Raw genomic sequence first — 20212 nt, 5'->3', positions numbered from 1 at the left:
CGCCGCCAGGGCTGCGGCCGCGGCGCGGGGCAGGGCTCTAGGGCGCACCCACGTCACCGCCACCGTCGAGCTCACCTGAGTATAAAGTTAGTATCTCACCTATAGCGTGAGCAGGTCGGGTTGTGCCCCGAGCAGGTCAGCCGCCGCTCCGGCGGCCGCGCGCCACGTGTCGAGGCGCGCCGCCAGGGCTGCGGCCGCGGCGCGGGGCAGGGCTCTAGGGCGCACCCACGTCACCGCCACCGTCGAGCTCACCTGAGTATAAAGTTAGTATCTCACCTATAGCGTGAGCAGGTCGGGTTGTGCCCCGAGCAGGTCAGCCGCCGCTCCGGCGGCCGCGCGCCACGTGTCGAGGCGCGCCGCCAGGGCTGCGGCCGCGGCGCGGGGCAGGGCTCTAGGGCGCACCCACGTCACCGCCACCGTCGAGCTCACCTGAGTATAAAGTTAGTATCTCACCTATAGCGTGAGCAGGTCGGGTTGTGCCCCGAGCAGGTCAGCCGCCGCTCCGGCGGCCGCGCGCCACGTGTCGAGGCGCGCCGCCAGGGCTGCGGCCGCGGCGCGGGGCAGGGCTCTAGGGCGCACCCACGTCACCGCCACCGTCGAGCTCACCTGAGTATAAAGTTAGTATCTCACCTATAGCGTGAGCAGGTCGGGTTGTGCCCCGAGCAGGTCAGCCGCCGCTCCGGCGGCCGCGCGCCACGTGTCGAGGCGCGCCGCCAGGGCTGCGGCCGCGGCGCGGGGCAGGGCTCTAGGGCGCACCCACGTCACCGCCACCGTCGAGCTCACCTGAGTATAAAGTTAGTATCTCACCTATAGCGTGAGCAGGTCGGGTTGTGCCCCGAGCAGGTCAGCCGCCGCTCCGGCGGCCGCGCGCCACGTGTCGAGGCGCGCCGCCAGGGCTGCGGCCGCGGCGCGGGGCAGGGCTCTAGGGCGCACCCACGTCACCGCCACCGTCGAGCTCACCTGAGTATAAAGTTAGTATCTCACCTATAGCGTGAGCAGGTCGGGTTGTGCCCCGAGCAGGTCAGCCGCCGCTCCGGCGGCCGCGCGCCACGTGTCGAGGCGCGCCGCCAGGGCTGCGGCCGCGGCGCGGGGCAGGGCTCTAGGGCGCACCCACGTCACCGCCACCGTCGAGCTCACCTGAGTATAAAGTTAGTATCTCACCTATAGCGTGAGCAGGTCGGGTTGTGCCCCGAGCAGGTCAGCCGCCGCTCCGGCGGCCGCGCGCCACGTGTCGAGGCGCGCCGCCAGGGCTGCGGCCGCGGCGCGGGGCAGGGCTCTAGGGCGCACCCACGTCACCGCCACCGTCGAGCTCACCTGAGTATAAAGTTAGTATCTCACCTATAGCGTGAGCAGGTCGGGTTGTGCCCCGAGCAGGTCAGCCGCCGCTCCGGCGGCCGCGCGCCACGTGTCGAGGCGCGCCGCCAGGGCTGCGGCCGCGGCGCGGGGCAGGGCTCTAGGGCGCACCCACGTCACCGCCACCGTCGAGCTCACCTGAGTATAAAGTTAGTATCTCACCTATAGCGTGAGCAGGTCGGGTTGTGCCCCGAGCAGGTCAGCCGCCGCTCCGGCGGCCGCGCGCCACGTGTCGAGGCGCGCCGCCAGGGCTGCGGCCGCGGCGCGGGGCAGGGCTCTAGGGCGCACCCACGTCACCGCCACCGTCGAGCTCACCTGAGTATAAAGTTAGTATCTCACCTATAGCGTGAGCAGGTCGGGTTGTGCCCCGAGCAGGTCAGCCGCCGCTCCGGCGGCCGCGCGCCACGTGTCGAGGCGCGCCGCCAGGGCTGCGGCCGCGGCGCGGGGCAGGGCTCTAGGGCGCACCCACGTCACCGCCACCGTCGAGCTCACCTGAGTATAAAGTTAGTATCTCACCTATAGCGTGAGCAGGTCGGGTTGTGCCCCGAGCAGGTCAGCCGCCGCTCCGGCGGCCGCGCGCCACGTGTCGAGGCGCGCCGCCAGGGCTGCGGCCGCGGCGCGGGGCAGGGCTCTAGGGCGCACCCACGTCACCGCCACCGTCGAGCTCACCTGAGTATAAAGTTAGTATCTCACCTATAGCGTGAGCAGGTCGGGTTGTGCCCCGAGCAGGTCAGCCGCCGCTCCGGCGGCCGCGCGCCACGTGTCGAGGCGCGCCGCCAGGGCTGCGGCCGCGGCGCGGGGCAGGGCTCTAGGGCGCACCCACGTCACCGCCACCGTCGAGCTCACCTGAGTATAAAGTTAGTATCTCACCTATAGCGTGAGCAGGTCGGGTTGTGCCCCGAGCAGGTCAGCCGCCGCTCCGGCGGCCGCGCGCCACGTGTCGAGGCGCGCCGCCAGGGCTGCGGCCGCGGCGCGGGGCAGGGCTCTAGGGCGCACCCACGTCACCGCCACCGTCGAGCTCACCTGAGTATAAAGTTAGTATCTCACCTATAGCGTGAGCAGGTCGGGTTGTGCCCCGAGCAGGTCAGCCGCCGCTCCGGCGGCCGCGCGCCACGTGTCGAGGCGCGCCGCCAGGGCTGCGGCCGCGGCGCGGGGCAGGGCTCTAGGGCGCACCCACGTCACCGCCACCGTCGAGCTCACCTGAGTATAAAGTTAGTATCTCACCTATAGCGTGAGCAGGTCGGGTTGTGCCCCGAGCAGGTCAGCCGCCGCTCCGGCGGCCGCGCGCCACGTGTCGAGGCGCGCCGCCAGGGCTGCGGCCGCGGCGCGGGGCAGGGCTCTAGGGCGCACCCACGTCACCGCCACCGTCGAGCTCACCTGAGTATAAAGTTAGTATCTCACCTATAGCGTGAGCAGGTCGGGTTGTGCCCCGAGCAGGTCAGCCGCCGCTCCGGCGGCCGCGCGCCACGTGTCGAGGCGCGCCGCCAGGGCTGCGGCCGCGGCGCGGGGCAGGGCTCTAGGGCGCACCCACGTCACCGCCACCGTCGAGCTCACCTGAGTATAAAGTTAGTATCTCACCTATAGCGTGAGCAGGTCGGGTTGTGCCCCGAGCAGGTCAGCCGCCGCTCCGGCGGCCGCGCGCCACGTGTCGAGGCGCGCCGCCAGGGCTGCGGCCGCGGCGCGGGGCAGGGCTCTAGGGCGCACCCACGTCACCGCCACCGTCGAGCTCACCTGAGTATAAAGTTAGTATCTCACCTATAGCGTGAGCAGGTCGGGTTGTGCCCCGAGCAGGTCAGCCGCCGCTCCGGCGGCCGCGCGCCACGTGTCGAGGCGCGCCGCCAGGGCTGCGGCCGCGGCGCGGGGCAGGGCTCTAGGGCGCACCCACGTCACCGCCACCGTCGAGCTCACCTGAGTATAAAGTTAGTATCTCACCTATAGCGTGAGCAGGTCGGGTTGTGCCCCGAGCAGGTCAGCCGCCGCTCCGGCGGCCGCGCGCCACGTGTCGAGGCGCGCCGCCAGGGCTGCGGCCGCGGCGCGGGGCAGGGCTCTAGGGCGCACCCACGTCACCGCCACCGTCGAGCTCACCTGAGTATAAAGTTAGTATCTCACCTATAGCGTGAGCAGGTCGGGTTGTGCCCCGAGCAGGTCAGCCGCCGCTCCGGCGGCCGCGCGCCACGTGTCGAGGCGCGCCGCCAGGGCTGCGGCCGCGGCGCGGGGCAGGGCTCTAGGGCGCACCCACGTCACCGCCACCGTCGAGCTCACCTGAGTATAAAGTTAGTATCTCACCTATAGCGTGAGCAGGTCGGGTTGTGCCCCGAGCAGGTCAGCCGCCGCTCCGGCGGCCGCGCGCCACGTGTCGAGGCGCGCCGCCAGGGCTGCGGCCGCGGCGCGGGGCAGGGCTCTAGGGCGCACCCACGTCACCGCCACCGTCGAGCTCACCTGAGTATAAAGTTAGTATCTCACCTATAGCGTGAGCAGGTCGGGTTGTGCCCCGAGCAGGTCAGCCGCCGCTCCGGCGGCCGCGCGCCACGTGTCGAGGCGCGCCGCCAGGGCTGCGGCCGCGGCGCGGGGCAGGGCTCTAGGGCGCACCCACGTCACCGCCACCGTCGAGCTCACCTGAGTATAAAGTTAGTATCTCACCTATAGCGTGAGCAGGTCGGGTTGTGCCCCGAGCAGGTCAGCCGCCGCTCCGGCGGCCGCGCGCCACGTGTCGAGGCGCGCCGCCAGGGCTGCGGCCGCGGCGCGGGGCAGGGCTCTAGGGCGCACCCACGTCACCGCCACCGTCGAGCTCACCTGAGTATAAAGTTAGTATCTCACCTATAGCGTGAGCAGGTCGGGTTGTGCCCCGAGCAGGTCAGCCGCCGCTCCGGCGGCCGCGCGCCACGTGTCGAGGCGCGCCGCCAGGGCTGCGGCCGCGGCGCGGGGCAGGGCTCTAGGGCGCACCCACGTCACCGCCACCGTCGAGCTCACCTGAGTATAAAGTTAGTATCTCACCTATAGCGTGAGCAGGTCGGGTTGTGCCCCGAGCAGGTCAGCCGCCGCTCCGGCGGCCGCGCGCCACGTGTCGAGGCGCGCCGCCAGGGCTGCGGCCGCGGCGCGGGGCAGGGCTCTAGGGCGCACCCACGTCACCGCCACCGTCGAGCTCACCTGAGTATAAAGTTAGTATCTCACCTATAGCGTGAGCAGGTCGGGTTGTGCCCCGAGCAGGTCAGCCGCCGCTCCGGCGGCCGCGCGCCACGTGTCGAGGCGCGCCGCCAGGGCTGCGGCCGCGGCGCGGGGCAGGGCTCTAGGGCGCACCCACGTCACCGCCACCGTCGAGCTCACCTGAGTATAAAGTTAGTATCTCACCTATAGCGTGAGCAGGTCGGGTTGTGCCCCGAGCAGGTCAGCCGCCGCTCCGGCGGCCGCGCGCCACGTGTCGAGGCGCGCCGCCAGGGCTGCGGCCGCGGCGCGGGGCAGGGCTCTAGGGCGCACCCACGTCACCGCCACCGTCGAGCTCACCTGAGTATAAAGTTAGTATCTCACCTATAGCGTGAGCAGGTCGGGTTGTGCCCCGAGCAGGTCAGCCGCCGCTCCGGCGGCCGCGCGCCACGTGTCGAGGCGCGCCGCCAGGGCTGCGGCCGCGGCGCGGGGCAGGGCTCTAGGGCGCACCCACGTCACCGCCACCGTCGAGCTCACCTGAGTATAAAGTTAGTATCTCACCTATAGCGTGAGCAGGTCGGGTTGTGCCCCGAGCAGGTCAGCCGCCGCTCCGGCGGCCGCGCGCCACGTGTCGAGGCGCGCCGCCAGGGCTGCGGCCGCGGCGCGGGGCAGGGCTCTAGGGCGCACCCACGTCACCGCCACCGTCGAGCTCACCTGAGTATAAAGTTAGTATCTCACCTATAGCGTGAGCAGGTCGGGTTGTGCCCCGAGCAGGTCAGCCGCCGCTCCGGCGGCCGCGCGCCACGTGTCGAGGCGCGCCGCCAGGGCTGCGGCCGCGGCGCGGGGCAGGGCTCTAGGGCGCACCCACGTCACCGCCACCGTCGAGCTCACCTGAGTATAAAGTTAGTATCTCACCTATAGCGTGAGCAGGTCGGGTTGTGCCCCGAGCAGGTCAGCCGCCGCTCCGGCGGCCGCGCGCCACGTGTCGAGGCGCGCCGCCAGGGCTGCGGCCGCGGCGCGGGGCAGGGCTCTAGGGCGCACCCACGTCACCGCCACCGTCGAGCTCACCTGAGTATAAAGTTAGTATCTCACCTATAGCGTGAGCAGGTCGGGTTGTGCCCCGAGCAGGTCAGCCGCCGCTCCGGCGGCCGCGCGCCACGTGTCGAGGCGCGCCGCCAGGGCTGCGGCCGCGGCGCGGGGCAGGGCTCTAGGGCGCACCCACGTCACCGCCACCGTCGAGCTCACCTGAGTATAAAGTTAGTATCTCACCTATAGCGTGAGCAGGTCGGGTTGTGCCCCGAGCAGGTCAGCCGCCGCTCCGGCGGCCGCGCGCCACGTGTCGAGGCGCGCCGCCAGGGCTGCGGCCGCGGCGCGGGGCAGGGCTCTAGGGCGCACCCACGTCACCGCCACCGTCGAGCTCACCTGAGTATAAAGTTAGTATCTCACCTATAGCGTGAGCAGGTCGGGTTGTGCCCCGAGCAGGTCAGCCGCCGCTCCGGCGGCCGCGCGCCACGTGTCGAGGCGCGCCGCCAGGGCTGCGGCCGCGGCGCGGGGCAGGGCTCTAGGGCGCACCCACGTCACCGCCACCGTCGAGCTCACCTGAGTATAAAGTTAGTATCTCACCTATAGCGTGAGCAGGTCGGGTTGTGCCCCGAGCAGGTCAGCCGCCGCTCCGGCGGCCGCGCGCCACGTGTCGAGGCGCGCCGCCAGGGCTGCGGCCGCGGCGCGGGGCAGGGCTCTAGGGCGCACCCACGTCACCGCCACCGTCGAGCTCACCTGAGTATAAAGTTAGTATCTCACCTATAGCGTGAGCAGGTCGGGTTGTGCCCCGAGCAGGTCAGCCGCCGCTCCGGCGGCCGCGCGCCACGTGTCGAGGCGCGCCGCCAGGGCTGCGGCCGCGGCGCGGGGCAGGGCTCTAGGGCGCACCCACGTCACCGCCACCGTCGAGCTCACCTGAGCGGAACAATAGTACATTATTGTCGAGGTTCAGAAGTAGCTACTTGCTGGCTGAGGATTCGTTTTAAGAGTCCTTATTCCTACATGCGAGCGTTTTTTGGAATCTGTTACCTTTTTCATTCAAGATTACGACGTAACTATTAGTATTCATTCAAAAACTGATAATGTACTTAAATAATCATTTCTTAAACTAGCAAGTAAGACCGTTCAAGTTGACATTTTCTCTTTTTAAACCTAAAATAAATGAGTTTTCTTGGGAGTCATTTTCAACATTTGCAGTGAGAACTGTCGTTTCGGTTCTAGATTTTGTAGTAAACAAGAATCATTTGGTACATGAATCAATTAAATTCAATTCAAATCAATTTTGGAGCTCACCTGCGAGGAGAGGTCATATAGTTACACAAATAAGGGCCACTTGCACCATTAACTAACCCGGGGTTAACGGATTAAACCTGGAGTTACCACGGTTCCCGGTACAATTTTACCCCGGGTTACCGGTTATAGTCACCACACGGGATTTGTTACGCCATTTGGTGTAAAGCTCTTGCTACACGGTCGCCGACAAGCCTTCAGACCGCGTGGCCTTGGTCCGTCCCGGACCGAGTAGACAGTTGTTTCCAACAAAATTTGACCGAAACTGACCAAGGTCAGACGGTTAGAAAGCTTGTCGGCGACCGTGTAGCAAGGGCTTAAGGCCTGAGTGGACGGTCTTGTTGTGCGTGCAGCGGAGCGGGGCGTGCGGCGTGCATGTCAAACAAATGCGCACGTATAGGAGCGGCCTTAGTGCACGCTGCTCACATCACGCGCGAGCACACAGCCACGCTGCACGCGTCGCCGAGCGAGCGTCCACTCAGGCCTTACACTTAGGGCCACTTGCACCATCCCACTAACCCAAGGTTAAGCGGTTAAACCGTTAACTAAGTGTCAAATTGTATTGGTAACCATGGTAACTCCAGGGTAAACTCTGCTAACCCAGGGTTAGTGGAATGGTGCAAATGGCCCTAAGTGTAAAGGGTATTGATCGGTCCGTTGAATTGGACGTAACCAAGTCCGCAATGTAACTAAAATCGCATACGAGTTCGCCGCATCGCAATCGCGCGCCGTCTAAATCGGCCCTCACACAATTAACTAATTGAAAACAATAATTAGTAATATTTAGGAACATATAAAACTGCGCGTTTTCCCAAATATGATCGATATGTTCCCGGATCAATTTAGCCTCCATGACCAGCAGGTCCACTTCGTTAAGGGGCATCCGGGCCTCCTGAGTAGTTGTGTTATACATAATAAGTGTGTTATTATACAATAATACAACACTAACTTGGTTGATATGTCCCCGGATCAGTTTCTCAACTAGAGCCTTCATGACCAGCAGTTCCAATTCGTTAAGAGGCACCCGGGCCTCCTGAGCAGTTGTGTTATACATAATAAGTGTGCTGTTATAATCATAATACAACACTAACTTGATTAATATGTCCCCAGATCAGTTTAACCTTCATAACCAGCAGCTCCACTTCGTTAAAAGGCACCCGGGCCTCCTCAGCAGTTGTGTTATACATAATAAGTGTGCTGTTATAATTATAATACAACACTAACTTGATCGATATGTCCCGATCAATTTAACCTTCATAAACTGCAGTTCCACTTCGTTAAAAGGCACCCGGGCCTCCTGAGTAGTTGTGTTATACATAATAAGTGTGCTGTTATATCATAATACAACACTAACTTGATCAATATGTCCCCAGATCAGTTTAGCCTTCATGACCAGCAGTTCCAATTCGTTAAGAGGCACCCGGGCCTCCTGAGCAGTTGTGTTATACATAATAAGTGTGCTGTAATATCATAATACAACACTAACTTGGTCGATATGTCCCCGGATCAGTTTCTCAGCTAGGGCCTTCATGACCAGCAGTTCCACTTCGTTAAGAGGCACCCGCGCCTCCTGAGCGATCTCAGCGAATGTCAGCTTGCGGGTCGCTGATGTGCGGTTGAATGCCATCTGAAATACAATACTTATTTAATGAAAACCATTTATACAGAGTGTATTTATTAAATGGGGCACTCAGGGTAGGTACCAGGACCCTTGCTGTTACGTTAAAATTATCTTAGAAGAGTTTCTCTAGATTCTTAACCCATTAAATGCCACGCTTAGGCCTACTTGCACCATTCCACTAATCCGGGGTCAACCGGTTAAACCTGGAGTTACGAAGGTTACCAGTACAATTTGACACTAAGTTAACGGTTTAACCGTTCAACCCCGGGTTAGTCGGATGGTGCAAGTGGGCGTTAATGGGGTGCGACGCGTGATATCGAATTATCGTCGCGCACGTCAGTCGATGTCTTTGGCGATTAAAAAATTTAATCATCATAATTATCAATAGCATAGAGAAATATTGTAAGACAAGAGTGCTCACTCCATACATCAGTTCAGACTATTAATTTCAGTGTCTACATCTAGCATCGAGTAGCGGAACTATCAGTACTGCTACTTGACAATAGATGTAGCACCGACCGGAAAGTATTATCTCAACAGCATAAGACTTTCCGGTCGGTGCTACATCTATTGTCAAGTAGCAGTACTGATAGTTCCGCTATTCGATGCTAGATGCTAACAGTCTTTTTGGTACTAAAACTGATGTATGGAGTGAGCACTCTATGTATTTTTTCTCTATGTCAATAGGTAATTCCTAAAACCTAGTGAGTATAATCTTGAGACCTCAGGATAAATAATAAATAAATGTTAGGGGACATCTTACACAGATCAACCTAGCCCCAAACTAAGCAAGTACTATGGGTGCTAGGCGATGATATACATACTTATATAGATAAAAACATACTTATTTACATAGAACACACCCATGACTCAGGAACAAATATTTGTGTTCATCACACAAAATGCCCTTACTGTAGTATATTCACAAATATGTATTGGTGTGGGTAGGTTTTTAAAAATAATAAATGAGTCTATATCCAGCTGTCTTTGTGTTTACTTCATGGTGGCAGCGGTGGGATTACCATGGGCCAAGGTTGGTTCGGACATTTTTGAGTACAAGAGTAAAAACTACTTGCTCTTAGTCGACTACTTTTCAAACTTTGTCGAGGTATGTCCCTTAAGGTCTATAAATTCAACCGCTGTAGTGCTAGCACTAAAGGATCAATTTGCCCGACACGGAATTCCAGTGGAGCTCATCTCAGATAACGGCCCAGCCTATTCGTCGAAGGAATTCAAGAAATTTGCCGAAGTCTGGGACTTCCGGCACTCCACGTCGTCACCTAACTACGCTCAGTCAAACGGTCGCAGCGAACGAGCGGTAAGGACGATTAAAATGACCTTAAAAAAATCATTGGACTCGGGTTCAGACTTCTATTTAGGCTTATTGAATTTTAGAGCCACGCCGCGGGATGGAATCGCAAGTCCCGCACAACTCCTAATGGGTAGGAGATTAAATACGCGATTACCAGTTCACGAGACTAAATTAGTACCGGATAGGGACAACACGGTTGATTATGATAATATAGTGCGTAATCAGGCGCGGAGTAAACAATGGCACGACGAGCGGGCGCGAGCACTGCCGGAGCTGCAGCCAGGTGATGACGTCATCGCACTGGACGGCCGCGGCGGTCGGCGGCGCGCGGCGCGGGTGACGGGCCGGGCAGCACAGCCGCGATCGTACTTCGTAACGGATGCCTCTGGCAAGCGTTACCGAAGAAATAGGCGACATCTGATCAAGCTGCAACCCGAAGATGCGTCTCCCACATCATCTCATCACGAGATATTGGACGGTGATGATGCAGGGTGTTCTAGTGATGACAGTGTTTACGACGACGTAGGAGAGTCACTCGATACGGCCCCCGACACCGCGGTGCAGGACACGCGTTCGCAGACCGGTCAGCCTGTTCTTTCAGGGCCTAATGAAAACAGCAATCAGCGCTTACCGCGGGCTGCTGCAATCGAGGCTAAGAAAAAGTTAAAGCAATAAAAACCAATGTTAAATGCCGGTAGGTATATTACATATTTACCTGTAGCAATCATGTAGGTAAGTATATCGTAATTTTATTGCAGTTCTCATGTTAGCAAAAATAAAACCGTAAATACAACACATAGGCAATTCCAAAATAAACCTCGTGTATAGGAGAATAAAAAACGTCCATATAAGAACGATTAAGCATTGCATGTGATAGTTGAGGTATGTACCTACTTACCTAAATAAATAATTTTAATATTATGTTGGACCTTGTGAAAGTATCAAAACCAACAGTTAAAACCTATTAAGGGCAAGTGTTTTACATAACAACATAACATTACTATTCTGTAGCTTTTGTTTTGTTTGTATATCAGTTTCAATTATAACGCAAGTGTGTTATTATTAAGTTAGGCATAGTCATATAAATATAAATATATATACATATATATATATATAAGGATAGGATAGATACACATTTAAAAAAAATATATAAGTTGTGGGTGATATAACTGTACGGCCACTAGGTAAGATTAAGATTATAGATACTGCATCTCACGAAGATAAGGTGGCTAGTGAAATTAGATCTTGATAATATAATAATAAAATTGAAAATCAAGTCTCTTCGTGAAATGTACTAGCTATAATTATATTGTGTAATGCTCACTGTATTCTAAGTTGTTAAAACTTGTTAATAATTAGATAGCTTAATCAATTCATTAAGAGGGAGATGTAGTATATTCACAAATATGTATTGGTGTGGGTAGGTTTTTAAAAATAATAAATGAGTCTATATCCAGCTGTCTTTGTGTTTACTTCACTTACCGGGATCGAACCCGGGACCATCGGCTTCACAGGCAGGGTCACTACCCACCAGGCCAGACCGGTCGTCATAAGATAGGGCACAGACAAGACATCCTCCAGACTGAGCATAGTAGCGCTACCCCCTCTGCCACAAATATACGGTAGTTTTACTCCATTCTCGAGTGAAAGTGTCTTTGTGTGACGTCCGTGTTTTTGAACGGACCAATCACGGCACGGGACTCGCTCGCCTCGTCCCCCGCACCCCAGTATTTTTGGCAGTATCGGTTTCATGAAATAATTGCTCTAAACTCCGTCAAATATCAACATTTATTCAGCAAATAGGCCACAAGGGCACTTTTACACGTCAATATGGAATTTACATACAGCAAAAAAAAAACACATCAATAATTATAAAATACAACTAAGCCGTAAATATCAAATCAAACTAACATAGAGATGTATAAAGCCTCTAAATGTCGAATTACAAAAAACGCAATAACAATAGTATTGAATGAAAAAAAAAACAAAGATACAAAAACTATAATCTAAAATTATTTAGAGATGTAAATGTCTCTAAGTGTCATCATAACTAAAAGATTACAATATATAGTAGTTAATCAAATTATCCTTAGAGATGTATAGGGTCTCCAAGAGTCAAAATCCTGTATACCTAATTAAAACATTTATTAAATTAAAGAAAATGATAGTAAAAATAAAATATGTGTCCATGTAATTATACTCAAAAATAAAGTTACTAAATATAATATAATAGTAGTCTAGAGGATTCCTAGTCTATGGGATAGGGTATACTAGCTGGTGACTCCCCTCCCATTGACGACCGGTCTGGCCTAGTGGGTAGTGACCCTGCCTGTGAAGCCGCGGTCCTGGGTTCGAATCCCGGTAAGGGCATTTATTTGTGCGACGAGCACAGATATTTGTTCCTGAGTCATGGTTTTTTCTATGTATTTAAGTATTTGTATATTATATATATCGTTGTCTGAGTACCCACAACACAAGTTTTCTTGAGCTTACCGTGGGGCTTAGTCAATTTGTGTAATAATGTCCTATAATTTTTTTTTTTTTTTTTTTTTTTTATATATACACATAAAAAAGCCAGCTATAGATATTTACCTCCATGAGGCAGGTTATGGCGACCTTCTGCCTGACGCTCAGGTCGGCGCGGCGCAGCTCCGGGGCGGGGGCGGCGCCCCGCAGCGCCTCGAAAGCCGCCACGTCCCCGCGCGACACGGCTAGCACGAGTTCCTTGGCCCACGCGTCCGGGGTGTTCTCCAGGGACTCCAGGATCGGGTGGGCCAGCTGGAACACGTCATAACGATTTACCCCCTTAGGCGCACTTGCACCATTCCACTAACCCGGGGTTAAGCGATAAACCGTTAACCCAGTGTCAAATTGTACCGGTAACCATGGTAACTCGTGATTTAACCGGTTAAACCCGGGTTAGTGAAATGGTGCAAGTGGCGCTTATTCGTAAAACTTTACGGGCCAGATTTAGTTAAATTATGTTTTATCCCTTTCTTACAAATACATAAGTCAAAATTACAGATAAATACATAAATCATAAATTTTATTTGCGATAGATATATAGTATTTACAAGATCTTACTTATTTGGAAAAGCCATAATATCATAGCTAAATTATGCATGTTGTTCTCTTTTCTCAAGTAAATGAATTATTGTTATTCTTTTGAGAAAAATAAACATCTTTAAACCGAAATACAACAAAACAAGATATAAAACCATACTAAAATTATGAAGAATTTTTGAGAACAGCATTTTATCTAGTAAGATCTCAGACTGACCGTTATTATATCGTTATATTTATTTTATTTAAACTTTATTGCACAAAAAATATACAACAATGTACAAATGGCGGACTTAATGCCAAATGGCATATTACACAGTACACTGGTTATAACGATATGCATATGATATCTCACACTTTGCTATATTTGACAATGTTTGTGACGTTATCTATGAAAAGGGACCTTATTTTCGATGGCGATTACGCCATTATTAACGATGCTCCGATATAAATACAATGCCGCGCGACGCTGTGCGGCGTAAGCGCCATCGACAATAAGGTCCCTTTTCATAGATAATGCCCCATATATTTCATTGCTGTTGGAATTCCTTGTATCTTCATCTTCCTCGCGTTGTCCCGTCATTTTGGCCACGGCTCATGGGAGCCTGGGGTCCGCTTGACAACTAATCCCAGGATTTGACGTAGGCACTAGTTTTTACGAAAGCGACTGCCATCTGACCTGCCAACTCAGAGGGTAAACTAGGCCCGTATTGGGATTAGTCCGGTTTCCGCACGATGTTTTCCTTCACCGAAAAGCAACATGATATGTTGGAATTCCTTGTATAAATAAAGATTATAAATAAATAAAATATTTGAGTATATCTTTACAGTATTTACTTACCAGCTCCCCTAGATCGTACACGTTAGGTGCGACGACAGCGGCTATGGCCAGGGACCTCGCTAGCGCCCGGCGCTCGTGCGGCGGTAGCAAGGCTCCGCCCTCGGCGCAACCCACGTAGCGCAGCGCCGCGCGGTAGTAGCGCGCCATGGGCCCGCGGACCCTGCGGGCAAACCCACATATACAGGGTGGCGCATTCAGATCGGTCAGTATGGGAAAATCTGAAACTATAAGACATACGACGATCTCTTCTTAGGAACCATGTCATCGATTTTAGTAACAAGAAAAACTGCATTCATACATTTAAAAAAAATGTGTACTCAGCTCGGGAATCGAACCCGGACGTTTTGAAAAAAAAAAACTAAAATTATTTCTATTTAGATATCGATTGTGTAGGTCTTAAGCAGTAAATGTTACTATGAAACATGATGTCTGAAATGAATAAAATGCATTGTTTTCATATCCTTTAATTTATTTTAGTATGTTTTCGAAATGGCCACCATTTTTTTCAATACATTTTACATAAAAAAAATTTAAATGTATGAATGCAGTTTTTCTTGTTACTAAAATCGATGACATGGTTCCTAAGAAGAGATCGTCGTATGTCTTATAGTTTCAGATTTTCCCATACTGACCGATCTGAATGCCACCCTGTAGAGGACGAACACCACACACTCCTAATAGGGAGTATTACTGCAATGTTTTGCCGCCAGTGAGCAGCACTAGCAACTTAAGTATACCATAGAGTAACTTATACATAACTGTTTTTTGACAAGTTTTCACAGACATTTAAATATGTCATTGATACATCAAGGCAGTTTGTTTACAAAGGGCCTGCCGGGAAACGCGAAATCGAAACTCGGCTATATGCAAGAGTGATAGAGAATATTCAATATTCAATAAAAAACTCAAATGTCTACTTCTAGACCAGGGATGTTGCGGATGCAGATTTTTTAACATCCGCGGATGCGGATATTTAAAGGCTCACATCCGCGGATGCGGATGTCAAGATTAGGTACTGAGAAAACGTCAAATATTAAATTTTTAGTATTTTTGTATTTAAAAAAAAACGAACCGTTTAGTATTTGAGCAAGAATATAGGTGCGTTATATTTAATAAACAGTAACTTGGCCGACTTTACTGGATCTAGACGATTTCATTATAGGTAATGACGAAATTACCTAGCACTTACGCCGCCGCTAAGACGTTTCTGTACCGACTTGTTCGACATCCGCATCCGCATAAGCTCCGCATATTATGCGATTTTATGCGGATGCGGATGCAGATGCGGATGTTGAAAATAATGCGGATGTTGAAAATAATGCGGAAGTTCCGCGGTTGCGGATGCGGATGTTCGCAACATCCCTGTTCTAGACCAAGCATGTTATTCTGTTGATGACTTTATGAAAGAGAATATGTAAATTTTACTATATTAACAATTATTGCACGATCATTATTCATTATTTACAGATTTGTAAACTTTGACCAATGTATTATTTTTATCTAGAACTGTAAATAACTATCTTATTTCAATTGTACCTGTGTTACCTGTAAAATACTTTTTACCAATAAAGAAACTAAACTAAGATAACAAAATTTCGACTCTCTCGTTTGGGGTAGACCTTTACATTGTGACTTATTGTGGGAGTGGCGCCTTACGCAGAGGTTCGCGTAATATTCCCTATTATCAAACAGATATACATGTTAAGTAGTACAGTCAAATAACAATTGTTTTAATAAAAACAAATTTACAGAATAAGATTTTCAAAAGTAGGCCTTTTCATCTGTGTAACAAGTTAACCCTTAAATGCATGATTTTTTCTTTTTGCCCGAAATTAATATATGTATCACATAATTGTTTGCCGTTTCTAGGAAAAATAGTAAAAATATGATATCATCGATTTTCACTGCGAAATCAGTGTTAAAAGTTGCATAGGCTAAATCATATTTTTGGAAATAGCTATTAGTAACGGGTATAGGAAAAATCTTAACTGCCATCAGAAAGGTACACTATTTATGATGTTCCTATGATAAATTTTGTAAATATAAAATAATTACAAATCCCAAAAAATCTGCCCAAAATCACATACTAAAAATCATCAACTTCCAGGTTTTTCCAAGTTTTCCGACATTTTTTCTATAAAAAAATGTAATTTTTATAAATTAAAATACTGCGTAAATTTATGTAATAATTCGGAAAATTTATTAGTTTTACTATTGAAATAATATACAGGAACAAATAGAATTTGTTTAATAATGCATAACATTTGATGTTTATGTTGTGTGTATAAATGCATCACTATGCATTTAAGGGTTAAAATACCTGTAGTACTCGGAAGCCAGTTTGTAGAACCGTCCGTGCACCGGAGTGACTCCGTCAGCATCCTCCAGCGAGCCTTCCAACTCCTCGATGATCTTCTCCGTGGCGTCCAGGTCGTTCAGCTGCTCCAGGTAGATCTCGCCTTGAAGCACCTGTAAGTAATAATAAATAATAATTTAATAATAATAAATAATAATCACCGCCTGCCTCGATAACATTGTATAACCATAGAGAAATATAGTAAGACAAGAGTGCTCACTCCATACATCAGTTCAGACTATTAATTTCAGTGTCTACATCTAACATCGAGTAGCGGAACTATCAGTACTGCTACTTGACAATAGATGTAGCACCAACCGGAAAGTCTTATCTCAACAGCATAAGACTTTCCGGTCGGTGCTACATCTATTGTCAAGTAGCAGTACTGATAGTTCCGCTACTCGATGCTAGATGCTAATAGTCTTTTTGGTACTAAAACTGATGTATGGAGTGAGCACTCTATGTATTTTTTTCTCTATGCTATAACACAATGTTATGGCAGGTGTCCGGAACTCTTAGCAATAGCCCAGTCTTTTTTCCACCCAAACTTTAAACATAGACCAGCACTCTGTCCATATTCTCTACAATAGCTTCCAATGCCTGCTGAAACCGGTTCATGGGTATCTATTGATGTACCCGTGAATGGGTTCCAGCAGGCGTTCTACATGACATCAAATCTCTCCAAATGGCCTCTACGTGTTGGATCTATATCCCCACGCACGCCTTATAAATGACCGGGCTCGAAAGACCCGAGAGTTTTATAACGGAGATACAAATAATAATAAATATTATAGGACATTATTACACAAATTGACTAAGCCCCACGGTAAGCTCAAGAAAGCTTGTGTTGTGGGTACTCAGACAACGATATATATAATATACAAATACTTAAATAAATAGAAAACAACCATGACTCAGGAACAAATATCTGTGCTCATCGCACAAATAAATGCCCTTACCGGGATTCGAACCCAGGACCGCGGCTTCACAGGCAGGGTCACTACCCACTAGGCCAGACCGGTCGTCAAAGTACGTCAAGTATGTTCATAACAGGGATGTTGCGGATGCCGATTTTTAAAGGCTCACATCCGCGGATGCGGATGTCAAGATAGTACCATAAAAAACGTCAAATGTTACATTTTAGTAATTTTTATTTCAAAAAACCGGCCAAGTGCGAGTCGGACTCGCGTTCCAAGGGTTCCCTACATTAAGTCCCACTCACGCTTGACTGCTCATTTCTAATAGGTTTTTTTGGTTAATGACTAAATTACCTAGCAGTCTAGCACTTAAGACGTTCCTGTACCGACCTGTTCCACATCCGCATCCGCATTAAATCCGCATCGATTTTATGCGGATGCGAATGTTGAAAATAATGCGGAAGTTCCGCGGTTGCGGATGCGGATATTCGCAACATCCCTGGTTCATAATACTTCATAAAATTTAGGACCAACTTGAATTTTGACTTAGAATGACTTACAAGACTGTTAATGTTATCAGAATTTAAACAAATGTGCCCAGCAGTGGGACATCAAAGTAAGCTAATTAAAAAAAACGGAAATTTGTCATATCGTGAACATCACGTATCAGACAAAAACTTCAATCAGAATAGGGTATTTGACTACTAGTCAAATCAGTTTTTTTTTCGAACTACAAAACGATTTTGCTATTATGGAATTTATAGGAAACAGTTAACATCTGTAGTAATACCATGGATTGCCACAAATAAATGATTATGATTACCTATGTGACGTCACAATCAAATAACCTACTCTTTATAATTGTATACGGGTTTTAAAATAGAGGTTGTGTCTAAAAATAACTGCTGTCTACATTAATCTTCTGGTGCTTTATTTCATGCATGGTGTAAAATAATTTATTTTTTCTACGCCCGTACTTTAATTAGTCATTTAAAGGGTCGTGCACACAACTTTAAAACCCTACGTTATAGTTGTCAAGACAAGTCTTTAGTCTATTCCCCAAAAAAGAATTTGTGCATACACGCAGTATCTTTTTGGCGATTTTTTACGATACTTCGTGTAATGACCCATTAAATACAGTCAAATATCCAATAAAGAATGTTGTACCTTGCAGAGAGCCAGTGCCTCGTCATTCATCTTAACCTTACACTCCACCTTTTCTAGGAAGGCGATGCCATCCTTCTTGTTGTCGAACTGTTTCACAATATGCGAGGAGATCTCCACCAGCGAGAGCGGGTTGATTCTGGAACATACGGGTGTGACACACAGACAATCCAACCTCTAGACATAGCATAGTCGTGCTACCCCCTCTGCCACACATACGGTAGCGTTACTCCATCTTCGAGTCAATCCCGTGCCGTGATTGGTCCGCGTCTTTGAACGGACCAATCACGGCACGGGATTCGCTCACCTCGTCCCCCCGCACCCCCGTATTTTTGGCAGCATCGGTTTCATGAAAGAATTGGCCTAAGCTCAGTCTAGAGGTTGGATTGTCAGTGGTGTGACATAACCAGAGATCGGACAAATTTGCGTCATTGCTCGCAATAATGTGGACATGACTCCAAAATTGATTCAACAATTAATCATTTAATTAATTTCTTACCTGAGGTTTAATTTTGATTCCTAATCAATAAATAACACAAAGATTTCTTATAATGTAAATTTATTAAAAAAGATAATCAGTATGTTCTTCAAAGTTTCTGTAGGTACTCATTTTTTATATCAAAAACATATTTAAGTGCTGTTTATTGACTAGGGAACAAAATTAAATATCAGGTAAAAAATTAATTAAAATAATTAAATGATTAATTATTTAATTTAATTTGGAGTCATGCCCACGTTATTGCGAGCAATGACGCCAATCTGTCCTATCTCTGGATATAACTCACAGTTTAGGGTCCAAGCACGTGCACTGGTCCAGGTTCGCGTTGACAGTCTGTCTTTTCTCATTGTCTATGGGCATTTTCACTTAACTGTGCACCTTTGACGACCGGTTAGCAATCGTTACAAAACTGATGGTCAATGTTAAATCCCATACATTTTGTTAGGAATGTAACGGTTAGACGTTACTGAAACACGACTTGAGTTGCGCTTTAAAGTGCAAGTTAAAATGAAAATGCCCCTATACATAACATGGTGTAAAGTTAATAAGAGCACTTAAGTGGACACACGAGTGTCATTTTATTAACACCTTGAAACCCCGGCAGTGGCGTAGCTAACCGTGCGCGAATGGGGCCCTCGCCCACGGCCGCGCACTTATGGGGGCCTCGTAAAGCTTTATTACCTTGGGAATACACATTGTAAAGGACCTTAGTAAATTAGTTCACACTACGCGACTACCCAGGGACTTGCAATGTTGTTTTTGAACACTTGACTTCAATGGTTCATAAAGAAACAGTAGTCGATTCATACGTTTTATGAAGAAGTTATGTGATTTTGTACTTAAAGCTCGTAGTATTCCTCACTTTCAGAGTATTTCTTAATACATACGAAAATATAACGGGATATTTGTAAGAAACAATATAGAACAAAGCTTGTATCCTCCAAGGAACAAAGTGACTTGCATTTTGACTTACTTGTTCTCAAAGGTCGTTAAAAAGTTGTTGTACAGTTGGATAAGGCAGTCGCCGGTCTGTAGCGCCGGGTGGTTCACGAACTCTTGCAATTTTAACGTAATTTGGTGCCATAATCTAAAAAAACAAAGCATAGAGGCTATGGTTGTTTACAAGCAATATTATGGACAAATATGTAAGACAAAGGCTATGTACTTACTTTTTATTGTAAAGTTCTTCTAAATTAGCCCAATCTGCTGCCAAAGCAGGCTCGGCAGCCTGTTTTTTGGACAAAAAATCGTTTACATCAATTACTGCAAACTTTACGGACGCCATCTTTCAAAATTGTAACGTCATTGCAAATGAAGTTAGCTCCAAATCGTTTGACAGCTTATTAAAGGCAGTATTACACTGGTATACATACCTTTATATAATTTTAAAAATGATAAAATGAATATTGACATAAATTAAGTCGTAGGCTTCAGTTATTTAAGATAAATTATTCTGTATTATGTGCATATTTCTAATTCAAGTGGCGTAAAGTAGTAATATTATTTAGATTTTATTCCCTATAGGCTCCACACGTGTATAGAATCTTTATTGCCACAGACTCTAATCTGAAGTTAGCAAACGCTACGCCATCTGTTATCGAATAGCTGTATACGTTT

The 20212-nt window shown here is 49.6% G+C and overlaps 1 protein-coding gene across 1 annotated transcript; it reads right to left on the bottom strand.

Moving 5' to 3' along the window:
• Positions 1-8285: 8285 nt before the first annotated feature.
• LOC134660576 (26S proteasome non-ATPase regulatory subunit 13) lies at positions 8286-19920 on the bottom strand. Its single transcript, XM_063516351.1, has 7 exons — positions 19765-19920; positions 19569-19682; positions 18100-18235; positions 15980-16128; positions 13660-13819; positions 12348-12533; positions 8286-8449 (listed from the first exon to the last, which is right to left on the bottom strand). Exons 1-7 carry the CDS (start codon positions 19878-19880, stop codon positions 8291-8293), a joined length of 1020 nt encoding a protein of 339 aa, XP_063372421.1. The 5' UTR covers positions 19881-19920; the 3' UTR covers positions 8286-8290.
• Between the last annotated feature and the right edge of the window lie 292 nt (positions 19921-20212).

This window comes from Cydia amplana, chromosome 27, assembly GCF_948474715.1.
Source record: "Cydia amplana chromosome 27, ilCydAmpl1.1, whole genome shotgun sequence".
Classification (NCBI taxonomy): domain Eukaryota; kingdom Metazoa; phylum Arthropoda; class Insecta; order Lepidoptera; family Tortricidae; genus Cydia; species Cydia amplana.
The sequence above is the reverse complement of the archived record's forward strand: the minus strand, read 5'-3'. Positions and strand labels throughout refer to the sequence as shown.